Raw genomic sequence first — 23,936 nt, 5'->3', positions numbered from 1 at the left:
AACTGTGCCGATGGTTTCCCTGTTAACTCCTGAGTGGCCTAACTTTTGTTTCTCAGACTTAGAATTCCTAATCACCCGGTAGGTGCCACTCGGGATGGTCTTCTACCTCTGGTTAGTTCTGAGCTTGTTTTCTCACTGGTGCAGCAGGACCTTAGACCAAAATGACCTCCAGCATCCTGTGAGTCTTGGATCTCTGTGAGATCCGACAGTCACCCTTGCCCCATGGACACCTTCGGGTTACTTTGTCTATTCCACAATTATTGGGTACCTAATCTCTGCAAGGCATCAGGAGTCCTTGAGTATTACCTTATTCAAGGCATTCAGAGAAGATGCCTCCGATAGACCAAATGGCCTTTGCAGGAGAGCTTGTGTCCACTGTTAGTGAATTCTTACTAAATTCTTGAAAGGTGAGTGTTATTGCCTTCAGCGTGTCACATGTGAGGAATTTGAAGCTCAGAGCATGGATCTTTGTTTGGTGAACTTTAAAACTTAAACTTTTTACACTATACCCTAAATATGTAGGAATGATTTTCAAGGAGTAAAGATGGGAGAACATATTTTCTAATCCATCCAGCATTTATGGAGATCCTGTTAGAGCTCTGGATAATAATCTAGTGTCAAAAGCAGTAGTTCATTTTCACTACCAATTTTGAGAAGATTGGCATGAAAACCTAAGGCTAATTATAATGTAGAAGTAAGTGCTTCATGGAGATGAGAGGACCTGCTTAGAATACAAGTGTCTGTTTTAGAATTAGATTACTTTATAGCAGAATGCTTGTAAAACACAAGCATTTTTATTTTTATGTGAAATAAAATATAGCTTCTGCTTCCAAGAAGATGTGAACATTGTAAAAATCAGAATTAAGTCATATGAAACTGTCTCTGCCTTTTGAAAATCCAGATGATTCCAAGCCAAAACATTTTTTTTTGGCAAAGAAATATAAGAAGTTTTTAAAAACAATAGACGCAGAGAATCTCCAGTGCTTATAAAGTGACTACTGTAACTGGGAGGTGAAATGGGAATAATGATTAAGTGCTTGCTTTCTTTGGATGTCTCCGTTCGCCTAAGTGAGCATAATTTAGGTGACTGTGTGAGCATCTGTGTGGCAGCTGCTGGTGCTACAAGTTAATGCCAGAGAAGACAAAATAGTTGGCACACAGATTCTAATTTCATTATTGTACCACGAGCCAGAAAAAATAGGAGTTTATATTCTTTTGAAGTGGGAAAATGTTGTCTGTTTTTTTCTTGGGTTTCACACACTTGAACACACAAAGTATCCTCAAGATATTTGTAAGCATTGTCCAACAACTTAGATTATAAGCTGATTTGTTTGTGCTACTATAAAAAAACAAATCAAACTAGGTGAATTTTATCTGCTGGTGAAATCAGGATTCCATTTTTTTTTTTTTTAAATTTCTAAGGTAGACTCCCAGCTAACTTTAAAATGTCCTGTAAGCATTTAAAGGAGGGGTTACTGAAGTGTTTACGTAAAGTTTGATTGGAACACAGCCATGCCCACTCATTTACATATTGTTTTTGACAGGCTGCTTTCCAGCTGAGTGGGTCCGCAGAGTTGAATAGCAATAGAGTCCTTTTGGCCTGCAATCCTAATATAGTTACAGTTTGGCCCTTTGTAGAAAAGGTTTGCTAGCCCTCGATTTAAAGTATTGACTGATAGTAGCTTCCTATTGGATGTCATTTTGCAAGGTGCCAGAAGGCCTGCTTGGCCACTAGGACAGCTCCCCACCTCAGACAACATGTCTTGATCCTCCAGGGTTAGAACGACTGGTGAAGGAGAAAATGTCTTGAAAAACCATTTGAAAAGAATGGAGGGCTTTCTCCTCCAGAGGAATCATTTTTCTTCTTCTAAGTGAGATGGCCAACCCAGCTGATGGGTTGAAGTCCTTCTAATTTTAGCTTTCTTTGGTTAAGTGGCATTTATCTCAAAGATAACTTATTTGAAGGGCTGTCATGTGGAAGAGGCCATGGGGAACCAAATTAGGATTAATGTGTGCAAGTTACTGTGAGGCCAGATTTCAGCTCAATAAAAAATAGTACTTGCTGGGAACTGCCATAGCTATCATGTGCTTTTGTGGGTAATGAGCTGCCCATCACTAGAGATTTTCAAATAAAGGTTACACGACCACTTGATACGTGGAATGCAAACAGTGGATGAGAGATGGTTGTGTTTGAAAACCTCTAGGGCCCCATTCCAACCTTGACATTGGAATGGCTTCTTTGGTTAAAGTTCTTTGTTTCCAAGCTCAGTTTATGACCACAATTTTAGTTTGTTGAGGGTCTTAGAGAGGCATCTTGGGATGATTTTCTGAAAATATAATATTAGCCAAACCAAAGCAGTATAAAGAGAGACAAGCTTTTCTGGTGGGTAAAGATGGTATAAAAAAGGCTGGCCCAGAGCCTCTCTCCCCTTTGGCCACTCTAGTCATGGAGTGGCATCAGAAGGGCACTGCTTCTTGTCAGCCTCACAGATGACTGGCTCTCTTCAGCTACTGCTACCATTTTTGCTTTCTGCCTAGTCTCCTGAAAAGAGGAAGGACCTGGCTGGGGGCCTATCGCAGATGTAGCAATCAAAACTGTGTGTGTCCTGCAATTTGTCAGAGACTTCAGGTTGAGATCCTGCAGTGAAGGGCAGGTCTGGATGAAGCCATACTGTCTCTGTGCAGTTCTGCCATCATAGCACAAAAGCAGCCATAGACAGTACAGAAATGAATGAGGGTGGCTGTGTTCCAGTAAAACTTTATTTACAAAAGCAGGCAGCGAGCTGGATTGGGTCCCTGAACTGTAGCTTGCTGACTGCTGATAGAGACTCGGGTTGAAAGTTAGAAGTGTATAGAAAGTATCAGTTTCAATTCTCTTATGTTTTGGAAAAAAGGTGAAATGGCATGTCCAGAGTCACACCGTGGTTGGGCTGGGATTGTAAACCAGGATGTACTTTTAGTCTAGGGCTTATTTTGTGATACCACATAGCCTCGGCTGTGTGGTCAGGTGATAGCATTTGGTTTTTAAGAGAAGGCCATGTGAGTGAAAGAAAGCTCCATCCCCAGTGGCTGCTCCAGGTGGTCTATGAATAGAGACAGTGAGAGCCCAAGGGTGTTATTTTTAGGGAGGCAACCCTTTATCCCTGTGACCTGGCTTACCCCTTTAAAGATGGGCCCTGTTCACAGGAAAGCAAAATATATGTTGCCTAAATTCTTATGGAGAAATAGGGCCCTGGAGTTGTGAAAAAGAAATGGGCTCCCGCAGCTGCGTCACAGCATTTGATCACTTCAGCCGAGAGTGCCAGGAGATGTGAGACAGATGTTTTCAGACATGCCGCATGCCTAAAACATTTCCAGGGGTCGGGCTGCAAATAGTGACTTAATAAGTGGAGAAACAGGGAAAGTATGCAAGTTGAGGACACAAGAGTTTATTCACCGCTAGGTGCACGGCCAACCCCTTTGCATTACATCTGCCTGTCAGGGTTGGCTCTTTAATCTGTCGTGCCCTCGGTATTGCTCTTTGTCTGCCCGTGAATAAAGTGCAGCATTGTGGTTAGTAATCCCACTCCAGTGACTCGACTTCAAATGTGGTTTTGGAGTGCATCCCAGAGTTCTGTTTGCTAAGCTTCCTACTCCTGTTTCAGAGACACCACTGAATACAGAGCAGCGAGCACTGAAGGCTTCCCTCTTTCCTTAAACCTGTCGGGTTGTGGGCTCTCTCTTTCCCCTTCTTGCTCCTTTCTTTTCTTTTCTTCTGTTTTTTTAAACCTTCCAAGGCAAGTTCATGGATACTAAGCTGATGTGTTTGTTGTTTTTTTTCTCCCTGCCTCCGCTCCTAGTGAGTAACCACACTGGCCGCATCAAGGTGGTCTTTACTCCGAGCATCTGTAAAGTGACCTGCACCAAGGGCAGCTGTCAGAACAGCTGTGAGAAGGGGAACACCACCACTCTCATTAGTGAGAATGGTCATGCTGCCGACACCCTGACGGCCACGAACTTCCGAGTGGGTGAGTTCCTCCACGGTCCCTAACTGTCCTTACTGAGTCGAGTTTTATGAGATTGTAGCATTTAGACACCCCCTTCATTCACACGGCTCTCTGCTTCAATGGATGTCTGTCTATGAGTACGAATATGTTTCTTTCATGGGATCTTTTAAATTACTTTCGGAATAATTTTTAACCTGATTTTTGGTTTCTTAGGGGAATGGCAACTAGAATATTTTCCCTTATTGCTTAGCATTTACGCAGCCGTGTGGTAATGGGAATATATACAGTAGAAGAAAAGAGAGTAGGTTTTAGATTTAGACCCTAAGGCATGACTTGTGCTGATAAGCTTCAAATTTTATCAGCCTAGTGATAAGTGGAATTTGTATTAGATTTGACTCATGTAATAAATTTTGGAAGGTGGTGATGAAATTTGAAGTTTTTATTTCAAAAATAGCCAAGTTCTAAAACAAAACTCCAAGAATTGTCAAAAACCTGTACTTGGTTGTAGAAAGGGATACAGAGTTGCATCTTTTGCCACGTTTCTGCTCCGTCTCACAAGACTGAATATAAATTGATATATAACGTGGATTTTGGGAAGACAGACTGGTAGATTACTCTCAGTACTCCTTTAAGTTAATTTAAATATGAACTAGTAGTTGCTGTCTGCAAGAAACCCTTGTTGGTTGGTTTTGAATTTTTGTTTTTTACTTTTTTGCAAATGGAGAAAGTATTGCGGTCCACGGAATGCTGTCATGTTGCCATGTTGTCATGCAATACAGTATTTTTGTCACAGAAAAATGTCTTTTATTATTTTTTGACCAATTATGGTTTGCATGTGTACTCAAATAATCGCAGACACCCACGTTACTTTCTGAGTTACTCACAAGAATAACCCAAATGTCAGACAGATAATAACACTGGCTAGATCTGGTCTTTTTATGGAATATTGCTGTTTAGTCTTGGAAGTGTGTGTCTGGGGGTGGTGGTAGGAGAAGGGGTGTCTATTTCAAACGGATTTACATCAAGACAAAATAAAGGGACAGCCTGAAGTTCTTATTAGCTCTTTGATTATTCCTTTGCTTTATTGTGACTCCCAATCCTTAGGAGGTCAAAGCATATTTTTGATCGTCTGTACTTGGAAAAAATATGTGCCCATAGATACGATTTAAAAGGGCATTGTGAGTTTCCTGGCTATGATAGGGGTACCCTGGGCATAGTTTTTAAAAGAATTTAGCTGTTAGGTGCCAAATGGTACATTGTGCTTTGCAGGGCAGGGAGCCAAGTCTAATGGGAAGTGAACTGATGATCAGGAAACTGGATTCTGGTCCCGGTCCTGCCACTAACTAGCTAACCCATAGGGCATGCCAGTTAATATTTCTGGGCCTCAGTTTTTCTCATTCATAAAACAGATGGGATTGTATTTAATGACCTCTAAAATTTAGTCCATCTCTAAGATCATATAACTTTTTATCAGCAATAAGTAATACTATTTTCTGGCTTTTCTTGGAGGTCTACAGACAAGGAGAGGAAAGGAAAAGGCAATTCCAGTAGACTGTCATGAGTCTTACGGCTTTTCCCCACTTTATCTTTCTTGGTTGCCTTCCTTACTCACTGCTCCTTTCCCTACTTGTGTTTATTGTAAATCTTTACAGTAGCAATGACAAAATAATCAAATGGGTGGTAATTTTTTGGCTTCCAGTGTATTCATTTTGAAACTAAATATTTTGAAGGCTTTGAGAAACAGAGGAAGTCTACTTGTCGAAACACGCCACACACTTTCCTTCCTGGCACTGAACCAGATGTTTAGGAACAGAATATACATAGCCTATTCAAAATGCAAAATGAAGCAAAATTGTTTACAAAAGCATTTCAAAAGCAGAACTCCACTCTCCATATAGGGTTGGCAGAGCAGTTTAATTTTTTAAAAAGTAGAGGATGGGGTGAGAAGGGCCCATAGTAATAAATAGTTTCACACTGGAAATTGTGGGAAACACGTCATTTATATTCTGAGCTATTTCCCTCTCCTGTTTACACTTTGTTTCAAATATTGGATAGTTTGAGGGATAATTTTTGTGATATTTCTTTCTTTAAGAATGGTAATTTTGTAGAACTTATAGCCTATGATCTGTTGAAAATACAGAAAAATTAAAAAATTTTTATGCATGTATCTTTTTGGGACTTTACTGGTTTAGTATAATTTTACTATTTACAAAAAGTGGTTTTCTGATTTTTTTCTTCTCTCTTTATATTTGTTTATAGTAAACTAAATCTTTTGACAAAAAAGACGTATTTGGAAAATAGTTTAAAGTTTGGGGAAAATTCAAAATGTACTGTCACTTGTCAGCTACTCCCTTTGATCTTTAATATTTGTCAGTACTTAAAGGTGAGGGCTGGCAAACTTTTTGAAAAGGCCCAGATAGTATAAGATATCTTTTAGACTTGGTGGGCCATACAGTTTCTGTTACAGCTACTCGAGTCTGCCATTGTAGTGTGAAAGCAGCCAGAGACAATCTGAACAAGAATAGGTGTGGCCGTGTTACAAAAACATTTGTTGGGCTGAATTTGGCTTGAATGCCATAGTCTAAGGAGCCAACATAATCCAGGGAAAATTATATGAACTTCATAATCAGTTTTGATAATCAGCACAACAGAAATAATTTCCAACATTTGCATGGTGATTTACAGTTTTTTTTTTTTTTTTTGGATGTGGAATAGACATGATCATCACCATTTTTTCAATACAGAAACTTAGGTTCAGAGTGTTAATTAAGTGAGCTTGCTTTAGTTTCTTGGCAAGCCAGTTAGCTGTGCCTAGAATCTAGATATCCTTATGCCATCTGTTTTCTTACCTGCCTGGAGTCTGACCATCATGTATAGGAGGGACAAGGTGAAGGACCTCATGGAGTTGTGTCTTGTGGGAAGCCTGGCTGGGATAACAGAGAGAGAGAAAGCAACTGAGAGTCCAGCATACTGAGGCTGATATCCTGGGGTAACGTTGGCTGTATGTGCTCTTTGGGCCCAGCTCACCTCCTCCATACAGTGCAGGTCCTAATAGGTATGTGGAGGTTGTTCTTTTACAGGCTTGTGGGATAATTCCTTCCTTCCTTCATGCCGCTCCTGTGTTGGTCTTCTGGTCTGTGATGAGGGTGAGTCTGGGCTTTCCAGGTGTGAAAGGCAGCAGGTATTTTCTCATGACTATTGAGCATGCAGTCTCTGTTCTTGAGTATTCAGTGGGAGAAATAATAAGTATAACTTTCGCTTAATGTGACTCTAAAAGTGAGGCCCAAATGAATATGGTATCCAAAGGAAGCACTCTGAGATTCTAGAAAAGCCCATTTTTATGGATAGTGATTTTGGTATGGTTTAACAGAATAGTTACTTTAGATGGTATTTCCTATGAAGCAGGTTTCTAATGATAATGAGGGTTTTTTTTTTTTTTTTTTGAGCTCTGCCTCCTTGTTTGCCCCACCCCTGCCTTTTTGAAAAATGGAAACATATCCCTCGTTGGGTGGGCCAGCAGGTTCACCGTTGTTGTTTTAATGGATTCTTAACATTTTATAGGGCTAAAATGCAGATGACCTTCTAGGATTTTTAAATGGTTTATAAAGCCTTAAGTTCCTCTGACAAGAAGAACATATAAATTCATGTTGTCACAACTAGAATATTTCAAACGCAGTAATACTGTCACTTGGTATAACTTATTTGTGGAGACATTGAAAAGCAGTCATGATGGTCAAAAAAAGCACATTTGGTTTATGTGATTCTACTTTCTCTGAGTTACAAAAGACTCATGTTCTATTAGCGCCCATTGAATAATTATAAAAAACATTTGACCATTTAAAAAGTATGTTCTCATACAGGATTTCATTTGATGCTTACTGTCTCTTAGGCACATGGTAGTATCCATAATTTGCAAATATGAGCACTGAGGCTTTACTGGCTTGATTAAAGGTTATTTCAGCCAGGTTTTCTTATCCGAAGTCACAATACCTCTGGCTCTCCCATGTTGCCTCCTATGACCATATATTAAGTGACTATGTATAAAACATGGTAGTAGATTTTCTAAGATAAACAAATCATAAAACTGCCTTCTAAGAGCTTATACTTTGAGGAGGAGATGAAGGGTATATGTAAATAACGCTAAATTAAGGTAGAGAGCTGCTAGCAGGCACCCAGAGAAGGGAAATATTACTTCCAGCTGAGGGAGGATGCTTAGAGAGAAAAGAGATGGCATGCAATTTTTATGTTTGGTTCACCTTGCTGTCCCTGTCTCGCAAGCATATTGTCTCATGGTGAAGGGCTGATAGATAAATGCAGATGGCCTGATTGTGGAATGAAGGGAGATGTGGAACTTGAAACATTGGTAAGTTCCAAAATAAAGATGGATGGGGGAGTAGAGGGAAGAGAGAAGCAAAGTTGACATGGGAAGGAAGAATTTACCCCCCTAGAATTGGGCATGGAGATGAGAAGGCAGAGGTGGTTTCTGGGAATTGGGAACAGTTTCACTTAAATGTGGGACACATGAAAAATAATAATGGTAGATGACAAGTTGGGAAGGCAGATTGGTGCAAGGCCGTGGAACACCTTGAATTTCAAGCTTGGGCATTTGGATTTTACTCTTTGAGAATTTACTAAAGTTCTCTGAAAGAAGTTGATACTTGTCATTTTGAAAAAGAGAGAAGTGCTTTCAGTTTTTTAGCTGGGAAACTCATGTTTTAAGAGGCTAAACAAGTTTCTGAATAAATGACAACCTCTGGCCTCCTGTAGCTGTTCTGGGGCTTGTCTGATGCTCTGCACTGAAAATCTTCCCAGAGATTTCGCAAAACCAGCCTAATACTGAGGTGCTGGGATGAAGAACAGAAACAGTTCGTGCTGCTAAGCTGACTGTGTAGGTTCTGCTCACAAGGAAGGAAGAAAATTTTCTCTCGTTGAGGCATTAAATAAACTGACGTAACTGCTCAAGAGGGGCAAGTATATGGTTTTTTCTGGAAACTTAGTTCAGTCACTGAGTTTCTCATCCTTTGCCATTCATCATTGTTTGGATTCCTTGATGTTTGTCTCACACAGAAACCAATCAAAATGCCATCGTGTCACCCTTTCACTGGAGAATATATTTTCCCCTTAATATATTGTGCAGGTATATCTCAGGTTTTAAAAGATGTTTCAATACAATACTAAAAGAAAGTAGTTACTTTTCCTTCAGGCAATTTAGAATGCCTAAGAACTTGTCAAAGAAACCACTTCCACATACATTTAGCCATATCAAAGAATTTTATTTTCTAATACTGAATAAAAGTCATAATGTAGAGCATTTTCCTTTTATTTGTTTTATTAATTAATTAATTTGTTTTTTGTTTTTTGTTTTTTGAGACAGAGTTTTACTCTTGTTGCCCAGGCTGGAGTGTAGTGGCGTCATCTTGGCTCATTGCAACCTCCGCCCTCCGGGTTCAAGTGATTCTCCTGCCTCAGCCTCTCGAGTAGCTGGGATTACAGGCACCTGCCACCATACACAGCTAATTTTTTGTATTTTTAGTAGAGATGAGGTTTCACTATGTTGGACAGGCTGATCTTGAACTCCTGACCTCAAGTCATCCACCCGCCTCAGCCTCTCAAAGTCAGGATTACAGGCGTGAGCCACCATTCCCAGTCTTTTCGTTTTTATTTTATTTGAGCTATAGACCACCTTTAAAAGGCTAGTATTAGGAACAGTTACTCATTTAACATGCATTTATTGAGCACATACTATGTGCCAGGTATGGGTTCAGGCAATAGCAGTGAACTAAATAAAAGTCCTTGCCCTCCTCTAGCATTACAAAAACATAGTGTGGCTACAACATGGATGAACCTCAAAGATGTTATGCTAAGTCAAATAAACCAGTCACAAAAAAACAGATACAGTATGAGTCCATTTATGTGCGATGCCTAGAGTAGTCAAGTTCAAAGAGAAAGTAGAATGGTGGTTACCAGGGGTCATAAGGATGGAATGGGGAGTTGTTTAATGGGTATAGAGTTTCAGTTTTGCAAAATGAAAAAGTTCTGGAGATTTGATATGAATAATGTGAATGTACTTAGCACTACTGAACCACAGCACTTAAGAATAGTGAAGATGGTACCTATTACATGTATTTTACCACAATTATAAAAACACATTTTAAAAATATAGTATATGTGTACACTACTGTCAAACGGATACTACCAAAAATATACTGTAAGAAACATTATGGATGAACTAATTGTCAGGAAGTGATAGATACTCTGAGAGAAAACAAAGCTGAGAAGGGGATTGGAGAATGGCGAGTATTGGTGGAAGGCGTGGTTGCTATTTTACAGAATTCAGGGAAGGAAGGGCTCTCTGATGAGGTAACGCTGGAGCAGGGGCCTGATGAAGTGGCGATGGGTGTTGTGAGGACACATCACTTACATTGTCATCAGACTCTGACCGTGCTTTTTTTTTTGAGACGGAGTCTCGCTCTGTCACCCAGGCTGGAGTGCAGTGGCACGATCTCAGCTCACTGCAAGCTCTGCCTCTCAGGTTCATGCCCTTGTCCTGCCTCAGCCTCCCGAGTAGCTGGGACAAAAGGCATCTGCCACCACACCCAGCTAATTTTTTGTATTTTTAGTAGAGACAGGGTTTCGCCCTGTTAGCCAGGATGGTCTTGATCTCCTGACCTCGTGATCCGCCCGCCTTGGCCTCCCGAAGTGCTGGGAGACCGTGCTTTTTATTTTGTCTAAACGTGGAGCACCCCCCACAAAAGGCTGACATTTGGAGCATTCTTCCAGACTTCCTATCTCCCATCTTGAGTTTGGTTTCATCGACCTGCATTGTATCAGGGAATCGAATTAATATCTGCAGATAAAGCACCTTATACACAGAGGATACAAGCAACCGAGTCTTGTTCTCTGGGTGAAAAAAGGATACCCTCCTGGAATTCTTGCAGGAGTCTTGGTGATTTATAATAAAAAGTAAAGGTCTTAGATTTTAAAAAAGTTATCAAGAAAGTGGTGTCACCTTTCTTCAGCATTCTTTTTTTTTTCTTTTTATTTTTTTTCTGAGACAGAGTCTCACTCTGTAGCCCAGGCTGGAGTGCAGCGGCATGATCTCGGCTCACTGCAAGCTCCACCTCCCAGGTTCACGCCATTCTCCTGCGTCAGCCTCCTGAGTAGCTGGGACTACAGGCACCCGCCATCACGCCTGGCTAATTTTTTTTTGTATTTTTAGTAGAGATGGGGTTTCACCGTGTTAGCCAGGATGGTGTCGATCTCCTGACCTCGTGATCTGCCCGCCTTGGCCACCCAAAGTGCTGGGATTACAGGTGTGAGCCACCGTGCCCGGTCTCTTCAGCATTCTTTTATGGAGGGCAGATCACATGAGTTTGGTAGAGAACTTGCTTTTAATTAAGGGAAATCAAATTGGTTCTTGCTTATGAGTGGAGATGTGGAGTGTGCGTGGTGGCAGTTGGCAGAGGGCAGGAGGACCCTGGGTAGAGGAAGGGGTGCGTGGAAAGGTGATTCCATGGGTTACTTGGAAGAAGAGGGGCAATAGGTTGACCTTAAGAGCCAGAATCGGGAGAGAATAAGGTCCTATTTGGTTGAAGAAGAAGACGACTGAGGCAGAGAAGAGCACTGGGGCGGGGTGCAGAGTGGTTGTATAAGAACATATATCTGTCGCCAGGACAGTTTTTAAAAAATTAAGCTTAACTAAAAGCGGGTTCTGTGGTTTGCCAAATCTGTGGGAAAGGCACGTGTGATAGATTGCTCCTTTTAAGCCATGCCTGGCCTGTGTCGTGGAAGTGGAGGGGGCTCCTTGAAAGGGTTGTGCTAGGCCAGCCTGGAATAAATAACCTTTCAAAATTCCTTGGAGTCTGTAACACAATGTCGCAAAGTGTGTATTCTCTTCTAGGCTGTCGACTTGAGCATACGGAGTGATCTTTGGAAAAGACTAAACTGCTTAGCATAGCATGCAGGTCCCTGCTGCCTGGCTCCACGTCATTCACTTTGGCTGTGCCCCTTCTTCCACCCCAATCCTCTACTTCTGCCAGACTGAGCCTCCAGGGATACCAAAGGTCCCCTAGTGCTCCAGGGTGTCTTGTGCTCCTGGGCCTCTGTGCACACTGCTGTCTCTGCCTGGAGGGTACATTTCCCTACCCAGTCTGTTTGGACAATTACCCACTTCTTTTTCAAGACTCAGCTAAGTGACGATCATGCTACAAAGCCTCATTTCCCTTATTTGTTGACATGCCTGTTTCTTCCACTACACTGTAAACTGATTGGGAACAAAGACTTGTCTACTCCATCTTGGCATCTCCAGTGCCAGCACTGTGCCTCCGCTTTGGAGATGCTGAATGTTGACAGTAAATTGAATATTCGGCTGCCTGGGTTGTGAGGTGTGCACAGACCTTACCTGATACAGCTTCATCGTTAGTTCTCAGGCAAGTAAAATCACAGAAATAAAATAATTAACTGAGAAGACTATGTCAGAGTTTAGGGGCATAGGAAATAGCATATTCCACTAACCACAAGATGCATGAAAAAGGACACCCTGGTAGCAATTTGCATGGAGCTTTAAGTTTTTAACACTGACTTCACTGTACTTTCTACTCATGGGCAAAGTGCAATTAGATTTCCATACCTTTAGTACGGCTGTTCCTGCTGCACACGCTTCCTGCTCCCCACTCTTGCATCCATGTAAATACTGACAGTCTTTTACAGAAGAACTTAAGTTCCATTTCAAACAGTTCTGACTGTGCTGTTTTTTTTTTTTTTTCTTTCCTCTTATACCTCTAGTCATTACTGTGTCATTTGACACTTGGTTGTCTAGCTTCAGGTATGTTGACTGGCTCCAGTACCCTGGATTGGTAATCTCACATCTTTCATAATCTCTCTCATTCTTGACTTCCCTATATGTAAAATGAATTATTTAATGTCCTAACCTTCCTTGGAGGGCTATTCTGGGGGCAGACTGAAGGTGCATATGGAGTCCTTGGATTGACTGGAAGACCTTTGTCTCTTTCTGAATATGATAAGTCCTTTCCTGAATTATCAAACTCCATCTTGTGTGCTATGGAGTAGAGGCGTTGAGAGAGTGTGTGCTTATGTCTCCTGGAGCTTGGTGCTCCTTGTACACCCCAGACACAGTGGTTACTTTATTTACTGATCCTAACAGCACAATAGCATCAAGAAGGATATAGAAGGACATTTCTTTACCCCTTCACTTTGGTACTCTGGTAGGAGTGCACAGAAGGCTCTGTACTTGTTTACATTTAAGCTTGCTGTGGGTAGGTTAGACCTTGCACAAAAATAATATCAGGCTTCAATATCATATGGCCAAGACAACATTGTAGCACCATGTCCTCTCTGCCTTGAATCATGCTTCTTCTTGAGTTCACTTGCTTACACAGGAAGCTCTTGCATGTTGCCAAGCCCTCTGGCAAGGGTAAAAGCATTTAAACAGTGTAATACATTTTGGAACCAAAAGCTGTGGTCAGGAGGAAAAGTAATCATCTTGAATAGATGGGGACATCTCCAGTGATGTATGATTGTAACATTTGATCCTACTTTGTGCTATTCACTTTGCTGTCAGTTGTGTAAGTTACCTCTGGTCTCCTAGGTTAGAGTAAATTTAAGGAAGCTGGACTTAAAATAGATATTTGTAACCACATTTATGTGATGCAGTCTTTACCTGCAACATTTATTGGCATATGAGTTGACCTCAATTTTGCATCTGTTGTATAAAAGTCAAGTATTTGTACCGACTTTTGACTATTAAGAGGTGTGTATGTGTGTGTGTAAATATGTATTTCCAGGTGGAGAAAGAATAATGAATTTGTCTATTGTTGGAAAGCCTCCTGGAACTAACATACAAATGATGTGAAAATGTTTTTGAGGTCAGCCACATAGTCATCTTCATGCTAAGCAGTCCAGGAAAATAAAATAACTACCAAATGGAGAAGGATAAAGTTAGTGAGCATTTTGTTTAAGATTCATTCTCCAAATTTATATCATAAAGAAAGAAAATAAGAAGAGCCAGATGCCCTTCCATTGCCAATTTAATGTAGTGCTGTCATTGATACACTTATTAAAACTTGATTTTCTATTTAGTTGAAGGGTATGACCCTAAGGAATGGTTTACTGTTCAACCTCATTATCTTGAATTTAGACTCATGCAGTACTTACTGCAAGACTGGCATGACTAAGTGTTGGCTTTTCCTAAGATTTTGTTGGGGAGAAAAAAAACTTTATGCAATACAGAGAGATTTCTTCACTCTGAGACCAAACTTCATTCAGATGCCTATCAGATTCAATAAGAATTGGTCTGGATTATGGGGACTTTGTAAGTTTTCCTAGTGCAGAAGTTCAGCCTCATTTTCATCAGATTCTCCCTAGAAGAGGTAAAAGGAAAACTAGTAATTAAAGTCTACTATAGTGAGGAAAGCAGAACACTGACTGCCCTTCTCCTGGCGTGTTAGGAAGTATCCTAGAGCATTCTTAGCTAAAGTCTTATTTAGGAAGATTAGAATATGTCACTTTTCGCCACTGCATTGTCCTTTTCTGAAGAAAGGGTGATTTATGAGTCCTCTGGATCTTCTTGTGGTACTAATAACATCTTGAGCCAGCTGTTTTATTGGGTGTACACAGAGGGTAATTAGAAACATCTGAGAATCCCATAGTGTGCCCAGAAAACCATGACACTGTGTGGAAATGAAAAAAAAATAACTTTAATGCCAAAATTGTATATTTGGTAAATAGATGAATTAGTATTGAGCAAAATTTACTTTGTATTATACCATTTTCCGAAAAGAAGCTAAAGTCTAAAGGCTGAAAATAACTTTTATTGAAATACACTCACTGCAGAAATCATAACCTTATTTGGTAAAAGCCTACTGACTCTGCTGTTCATACAGTAATTATCATTTCCCTTCTGTCAAAGTCTATCATATTTTGGACCATTTTGTGCCAGAAGAAGTATTTCTTCTTTTTACCTGGCAGTTACTTGAAAATTTTAGACTTCTGAAGGATCTCATTTAAGGAAATTAACTCTTAAAAGCACTAAAAGGACTAATAGTGTCCAATTTACCTAATAGTCTATCCTAGAAATCAGGTTGGGATGTAGGAGTTTGGGCTCTATTTCAACTGGTTATTTGAAATTCGATCTGCGGCAGTGGTGGCTGAATTTGAAGTATTTGTGGATGCAGCAGCAACAGCCACTAAGTTCTTAGGGCTTGATTTAAATCAGGCACTGCTCTTCTTACTGTCAAGACAAAATCTAGACAAGAAAACCTAACAATTTGGTGATGGCTTGTGAATGGTTCCTTTCATTTTCATTCACAAATAACAAGCCCCTATGAGAAGTCAATATTGAGTCACACTGACATAGCCCAGGCAGACATGGGCAGAGTGGAGGGTGGAAGTCTCCAGTGTCTTTCCAGCCTGTCTTGCTTTGCATGTCCCTATTCAGTATGCCATTTTTATTCTCTTTAATTGTTTTTAATGGATTCCTCATTGATCACATGTAGTAGTCAGTTCTTGCATTGCTATTAAAAACTACCTGAGACTGGGTAGGTTATAAAGAAGAGGTTTACTGAACTCACAGTTCTGCAAGCTGTACAGGAAGCATGGCTGGGGAGGCCTCAGGAAATGTACGATCATGGTGGAAGGCAAAGGGGAAGCAGGCACATCTTACATGGTTGGAGAAGGAGGAAAGAGCGAAGTGGGAGGTGCTACACACTTTTAAACAACCAGATCTTGTGAGAACTCATTGTCACAAGAAGAGCAAAGGGAAGTTCGCCCCCATGATCCAATCACCTCCCACCAGGCCACTCCTGCAACACTGGGGATTACAATTTTATATAAGATTTGGGTGGGAACACAAGTCCAAACCATATCATTACAGAGATGAAGTTGTAGCTAATTGTGTGTTTTGCTGGAGGTTATCAGTGGCTTAATGAAGACCCTGGAAGGAGAAGTGAATTCACTCATGTAAAAGTGTTTACAGGATAGGATACAATTAGTACAAAGAAATGTGACTTCAAATGCCTGCCTTCTTCAATCCCTAAATCAGAGACTCTCAGTACTGGTAGTATTATATAACAGAATCTAGGATTGCTCAAAAGGTACAGATGCCCAACCTGCCCCCCAGGGTCCCTAAATCAGAATTTCTCAGTGTGCTTTGGATATGTGTATTTTGAAAACAAATAATGTAGGCAGTTGTTATGCTTAGCTTTGGTGGAGAACCAATAGTCTAAACCAGTGCTTATCACCCTTTAATGTCCATAGGAGTCTCTATGGATCTTATTAAATGCAGATTCTGATTCAGAATCAGAATTCTGGGTAGAGCCTGAGATTTTGCATTTTTAGCACACGCTCAGGGGATGCTGTGCTGCTCACTTGTGGATCACTCTGTGAGTTGCAGAGGTCGAAACTATTATTAATCCACTATGATAAAGATATGTTATCATGAATTAATGATGTTTATCAAGCTCTTAAATGAGCCTGATGCTATATTAGGAAATGATTTATAAATGCCAAAAGAGACTCAACCATATCATTAAATGTGTTAATCTTTTTCAAATCTCCTACCTCAGGTCCTGTTCCTGTTAAGGCTGAGATTTCCTCATTCTGTGAGGCAGCCTGTCTGGCAGAGTCCTACCAGGATGGCTTAAGCCTGTGGAAAACTCATGCATAATTGCCATATGAAATGCTGGGAGGGCAGGCTGCCTTCTTAATTCACCCCACCATTTCAGCTCACTCCAGTCTGCCTCATCTTCAAAATTTTTCAGGGGATGGTGAGAAAGTGTTTTGTTCACATGTCCCCTAAATTCCAAGGGGTATGTGTCAAACTCTCCAAAGAATTTTCACCTTTTTTGCTCCAGTGGGACAGACTTGGTTTCTGCAGCACAGCCAGCATCTCAGGAAGTGAAATGACAGATACTGCCTTTTGTCCTCAGCTTTGGGATGTAGCCTAAATCCCATAACAGAAGTTCATTTCCATAGTCTGCACAATATTTCAACAAAACATTACCAACTGCCAGTAGTGTGGTGGTCTTATATGCAAGGATGATACTCTTGGTTTACTAGTAATAGGACAGTTATTTCATTGTCTTTCCAGGAAGGTGGAAGGGGAGATATATTTGCATAGGTCCATCCTTATTCTAGTTAAATCCTACTTGGGATTGATGTTAAGCATTTTGACAATATTTGAGGATACAGTCTAGTTTGAGACAAGAGAAGCTACACTTGAATTAATTGAATGATATCAGTTAGTTTAAACCTGTCACGTAGCCATCATTCTTTCTGATAACATACGTTCTCTATGCTGAACTTGCCTACCTGAATTGCCCAGATTTTGATGCATGAACATGACACTTGAGAGTACTTTGAGCACAGAGTTGAATTAATAGAAAATAAAATAGAGTGAAGATGAATTCATTCACTGGTATCACCAAATTGCAACCTTCCCTTCTGTGTGTTACCAAAACCTCATTGCATTTCCTTCACCTCACTCTGGCCTCTTCCTCTTTCCCACATGGTCTACTTAATACCTAGCTTCTTTCTCTTATTCCCCATTTCCAATTCTCTTATTTCACTTGCACCCATCAGGCATATTCTTAGCTGGGTGCTCACTCAGCTCACTCTGTTACTCTGAAATATCCGGTTCATACTCATAATGCAGAAGTGAAACGGAAAAAACTGTTTGTCTATCAAATAGTTCCCAACTGGGCAGTTTTGCACCCCCACCTAAGAGACACCTTTGGCAATGCCAGCAAACATTTTTGGTTATCCAAATTTGGGGGTGCTCCTGGCATATAGTGGGTGGAGGCCAGGGATGCCACTGTGTGTCTTACAATGTACGAGAGAGCTCCCATGGGCTGGGCGCGGTGGCTCACGCCTGTAATCCCAGCACTTTGGGAGGCTGAGGCGGGTGGATCACGAGGTCAGGAGATTGAGACTGTTCTGGCTAATATGGTGAAACCCTGTCTCTACTAAAAAATAGAAAAAAATAGCTGGATGTGGTGGCGGGCACCTGTAGTTCCAGCTACTCTGGAGGCTGAGGCAGGAGAATGGCATGAACCCGGGAGGCGGAGCTTGCAGTGAGCCGAGATTGTGCCACTGCACTCCAGCCTGGGAGATAGAGTGAAACTCCATCTGAAAAAAAAAAAGAAAAGAGCTCCCATGGCAGATAATGATTTGGGCCCAAAATGTCGTTAGCAACAAAGTTGAGAAGCCCTGCTCTAAGCATTGCCATTCTTTCCTGTCAGACAACATCTTAGACCCGCTTTCCTATTTTGTCCAGGTCCTTGGAAAACCCTCCCTCTTAATCTCAAGATTGTTCTGTAGACGAAACCTCTAGCCTTCTGTCACAGATGTCCTCCTTTGATGATGGTGCCAGAACAAACCCACAGTTTGCCTTTCAGCTCTCCTTGTACATATGTTGACCTAGTCAACTGGACCCAGGCTCCTAGAGGCTTGGTTTACATTTGATAATCTGTATGAGATGATCACATTGGATTTCAAAGGGTGCAAGGATTGAGATGGTTTGAGATGTGATGGGCCTTCATCGTGAAGATTCTCTGGAAACTGAAACAAGAAATGACAAATGGGAAACCATTTAGCACGGGAGGCATTTTTTACACATCTCAGAAGTGATTGTATAACAGAAAGTGCTTTTCAACACTAACCATCATTACTGTGGACACTCATTTGCAATGTGTCTGAGCTGTGGCTGTTGGAAAAGGAGGGAATGCTGAGTGTGTTTATTTGAACGATAGCATCATCATACATTCAAATAAACATAACACCTTAGTAGGGGATCAGTTTGTTATTTCTAACCCAAACATCTTTACACATGCCTTTTGAAGGATCATTTTGCCAAGTTTGAAAGAAAAACCTATTCAAGCATTAAAAGTCTGACATATTATTTAACTCATTGAAAAAAGAAAAACCTCTTTGGGGCCAAAACACTCTAGGTCAGCTGGACAACAATGTATATCACGTTTTTAAACTATTCACTTTTGGACCAAGAAATGGCCCTAGAGAGCGAGTAAAAGACATTGCCCTCACCTGCATATAAACTCATATAGCAGTCTTCCCTTATGTTTTGGTCATCTTGCCCAGGAAACTTGGAATTTTCACAGTTATTTCTTTTGTGCTTTTTTACTTGAATGAAATGCCTGTTCTTAATTCCCTTGGTGTGTAGGGGCTTATATATTATTGCTTATCTTCATGAAACCCCCAAACCCATAATTTACATGACTGATTTTTTCACCAATTGCATCTTTTTTTAGTTTAAAATATACATAGTACAAAATTTATTATTTAAGCTGTTTTTACGTGTATGTTTTAGTGGCATTGAGTATATTCATAATGTTGTTTAGCCATCATCATTATCCATGTAGTAACTTTTCATCATCACTAACAGGAACTGTATCCATTAAGTAAAAATTCCCCATTCCTCTCTCCCTAGCCTCTGGTCACCCCTGTTCTACTTTCTGTCTCTGTGAATTTGAGTATTTTAGAGACTTACTATTTGTCCTTTTATGACTAGCTTATTTCACTTACTTTGTTTTCTTTTCTTTATTCTTTTTCTTTCTTTTTTTTTTTTGAGACAGAGTCTTGCTCTGTTGCCCAGGCTGGAGCACAGTGGCATGATCTCAGCTCACTGCAACCTCCGCCTCGCAGGTTCAAACGATTCTCTTGCCTCATCCTCCCAAGTAACTGGGATTACAGGCATGCGCCACCATGCCTGGCTAATTTTAAAAAATATTTTTAGTAGAGGCAGGGTTTCACCATGTTGGCCAGGCTGGTCTCAAATTCCTGACCTCAAGTGATCCACCTGCCTAAGCCTCCCAAAGTGCTGGGATTATAGGCGTAAACCACCACACTTGGCCTCACTTACTATGTTTTCAAGGTTCATCCATACTGTAGCATGTTTTCTTTTTAAGGCTGTTGCGTTATTTGCATATACTACCTTTTGTTTATGCATTCATCTGTTGATGTATATATTTAGGTTGTTTCTACCTTTTTGCTATTGCAAATAATGTTGTTATGAGCCCTGATGTATAAGTATCTGTTTGAGTTCCTGCTCTGAATTTTTTGGTGCATATACCTAGAAGTAGAATATCTGGATCAGATGATAATTCTCTGTTTAATGTTTTGAGGAGCTGCCAAACTGTTTTCCACAGAGCCACAGAGGCTGTGCCATTTTACATTCCCACCAGCAGTGTGTGAGGGTTCCAGTTTCTCTACATTTTTGACAACACTTATTTTCCCATTCTTTTATTGTGCTTCAGCTTAACCTTTTTTTTGTATTTTATTTTATTTTTCTTCCTGTAGGTTAGTGGGGTACAGGTGGTACTTGTTACATGAGTAAGTTCTTTAGTGGTGATTTGTGAGATTTTGGTGCACCCATCACCTGAGCAGCACACTCCGTACCCTATTTGTAGTCTTTCATCCCTTGCCCCACTTCCACCCTTCCCCCTAAGTCCCTAAAGTCCATTGTATTATCCTTATGCCTTTGCGTCCTTCTAGCTTAGCTCCCACATGTCAGTGAGAACATACAATGTTTGGTTTTCCATTCCTGAGTTACTTCACATAAAATAATAGTCTTCAGTCTCATCCATGTGGCAAATGCTATTAATTCATTCCTTTTTATGGCTAAGTAGTATTCCATCACGTGTGTGTGTGTTTGTGTGTGTGTGTGTGTTTATGATATCTCTCTCTATATATATATATATAGACATAGATATATATACACAACAGTTTATCCACTCGTTGATTGATGGGCATTTGGGTTGGTTCCACAATTTTGCAATTGTGACTTGTGCTGCTATAAACATGTGTGTGCAAGTTGGAAAAACCCTTCTAGACATTGGCTTAGGCAAGAATTTCGTGACTAAGAACCCAAAAGCAAATGCAATAAAAACAAAGATAAATAGCTGGGACTTAATTAAACTGAAGAACTATTGCATGGCAAAAGGAACAGTCAGCAGAGTAAACAGACAACCCACAGAGTGGGAGAAAATCTTCACAATCTATACATCTGACAGAGGACTAATATCCAGAATCTACAAGGAACTCAAATCAGTAAGAAAGAAACAAACAATCCCATCAAAAAGCTGGCTAAGGGCATGAATGGACAATTCTCAAAAGATGATATACAGATGGCCAAAAAACATACGAAAAAATACTCAACATGACTAATGATCAGGGAAATGCAAATCACAACCACAATGTGATACCAACTTACTCCTGCAAAAATGACCATAATCAAAAAATCAAAAACCAGTAGATGTTGGAGTGGATGTGGTGAACAGGGAACACTTTTACACTGCTGGTGGGAATGTAAACTAGTATAGCCACTATAGAAAGCAGTGTGGAGATTCTTGAAGAACTAAAAGTAGAACTACCATTTGATCCAGCAATCCCACTGGGTATCTACCCAGAGGAAAATAAGTCATTATATGAAAAAAGATATTTTCCCATTTTTTAATAAAGTGATAACCATACTAGTGGGTATGAAGTGCTGTCTCTTGGTTTTTATTTGCATTCCTCTAATGACTGATGATGCTGGCCTTTTCATGAGCTTATTAGCCATTTGTATATCTTCTTTGGAGAAATGTCTGTTCAAGTCCTTTGTCCAATTTTGAATTGGTTTGTCATAGCGGATTTTTCAAGAAAAACCTGAGATTTCCATTTAGCAAGCTAAATACTTAACTACAGCATTATCTCTAGCTGATATTGGTTGTGACTCTTTAGGGAGACCTGAGTTTTAATACTGGTGCTGCCACTTGGACAAGAGTCATTTTTAAGTCTTAATGTCTTCCTCTCTAAAAGGAAGAGTTCAGGAAGTAGATGTTTAAGATCCTTTGCAGCCCTGAAATTCTATCATTTTGTCGAATATGAAACCTGTCTATGCAGAGAATGCTAGAGTGTAAATGAAATGAGACTATCTTTATGATGTTTTACTCTGAAAATACTTACTGTGATTTCCAAGGATGTATGGTGTGTTCCCCTTTGTACTTTTTGGGGCTCTGTTTTCCACTTGGAATCAAAGGATGATTTTGTACAACTCCAGTGACACGTTGTATGGTGATGTGTCATGAGCTTGACAGGTTTGATCAGAAAACTTAAGGCCTGAAAGATTTGAAAAACTTACAAATGACTGTATTTTCCTTGCTTAGTTTTAAAAATCAAAGTTCTTAGAAGAGTTTGGCTAGAATCAGAATGACTCCATGGTGGCCTGAAGGAGGAACAGCTTGTTTGGAGCAGGATGAAAGGATGGAGTCAGGTTGGGCCAATAAGGCTGCAGAGGACTAAGTTTTTAGTTCAGTTTAGTTTTTTTTAAAAGAAAACTGAAATGAGAGCCTGCAAGCCTTAGAATGTGCTGGGGTCCTGCTACAAATGATAACAAATGTATCATTCACATTAAAAATCTGAGCCATGAAGTATTTAAATTGCCTCACTGCGGGGGGAAAAAGTCAAAAGCCAACTTTAAACTTAAGGAAAATCATTTTTATAATAAACGAAGAGGTAGTTTTCCTAATACATATTTGAATTCATTTATCTCTTGCCAATTCCTGGTAAATTCTAAGTGAATTCTGAATTCATCTAGATTAACAGCATCTTGAATTTTTTCTTCATATGGAATTAAAGAAAAGGCCACACACGTGAACATTCTTCAGCAGTCAAAATACAGCCTTTAGTGGCACTTGTACCAGAGATCCACCTGGCTCCGTGTCCCCAGAGGCGGCATCAGTGGCACCCTTTTCCTTTAGGAGACTGAGGAGGGGAAGGAAAAGTTGGGGTTTTATTCCCCCAGCTCCCTCCTGCAGGGTCCCCGCAGGTGGTTTATGTCCCTACACCTCAGGCCACAGCGCTGTCAGGAGGTGCTTCTCTGTGCCAGTTCTTTGCTTTTCCAACCCCAGGGTTCTTGCTGTGGGTTTCCGAGAACTCTGCCTGTACTTTTGTCAAGAGTCTCTTTATTAAACTATCTTAAATTTTGCCGCACTTGAATGTGCCTTTCTTCCCTGACTGGCCCTTGACTCATATTAAAATTACATTAGCTAGGGCTATAGGTAGATTTTTTTTAAGTTGATCCATATGGCATCTTTAAAAAAAATGGAATTAGGTTTTTTGAATATGTAACACATAGTGCAAAATTTAGAAGGGACAAGAGGACCTACTGTAGAGTGAAGAGTCAGTTTTCTTCCCAGTTTTGTACTCTAAACACTCATTTCTCCTTCCCTGTGAGAACTACTCTTTCCCATTTCTGTCTTCTCTCAGAATCTGAATGTACTGGCATATGTGTATATATATCCTTGAAACTGCTGGAATATTTTATTTATTGTCTTGTACTATGCATTGTTCAGTTAGCAGTCCTTATCAGCACAAATAACTCTGCCTTGTTCTTTTTAAAGGCTGCATATTCCCTCCTGGCATATAATATAACTTACTTAACTGGACTCCATTGTTGGATAGTTGACCTTTCTACTTTTGCTTTATCATCCAAGCTACAGTGAATAATGCAAGTCTTAGTATACATTCGTGTGTATGAATATCTGGGATAAATTCTTAGAAACAAAATTGCTGCATCAAAGGGTATGTGCTTGTTTAATTTGAACAAATATTTGCCAAATTATCTACCATAAAAGTTGAACTAGGCCGGGCGCGGTGGTTCACACCTATAATCCCAGCACTTTGGGAGGCCGAGGTGGGCAGATCACTTGACGTCAGGAGTTTGAAACCAGCCTGACCAACATGGTGAAACCCCGTCTCTACTAAAAATACAAAAATTAGCTGGGTGTGGTGGTGGGTGCCTGTAAGTCCAGTGACTTGGGAGGCTGAGTCAGGAGAATCATTTGAACCTGGGAGGTGGAGGATGCAGTGAGCCCAGATCGTGCCATTGTATTCCAGCTCGGGTGACAGAGTGAGACTCTATCTCAAAAAAAAAAAAAA

At 40.4% G+C, this 23,936-nt stretch overlaps 1 protein-coding gene across 1 annotated transcript in view; it reads left to right on the top strand.

Annotated features, from left to right (window-relative positions):
- The first annotated feature begins 3,570 nt into the window (after window positions 1–3,570).
- The window catches only part of LTBP1 (latent transforming growth factor beta binding protein 1), a 282,394-nt gene continuing 262,028 nt past the window's right edge, over window positions 3,571–23,936 (top strand). Inside the window, 1 exon segment of the mRNA XM_011935989.1 lies at window positions 3,571–4,007. Coding sequence (XP_011791379.1) covers window positions 3,785–4,007 — 223 coding nt within the window. The 5' untranslated portion in view covers window positions 3,571–3,784.

The sequence above is a fragment of the Colobus angolensis genome, unplaced genomic scaffold (genome assembly GCF_000951035.1).
Source record: "Colobus angolensis palliatus isolate OR3802 unplaced genomic scaffold, Cang.pa_1.0 Scaffold15, whole genome shotgun sequence".
NCBI classification, from domain to species: domain Eukaryota; kingdom Metazoa; phylum Chordata; class Mammalia; order Primates; family Cercopithecidae; genus Colobus; species Colobus angolensis.
The sequence above is the reverse complement of the archived record's forward strand: the minus strand, read 5'-3'. Positions and strand labels throughout refer to the sequence as shown.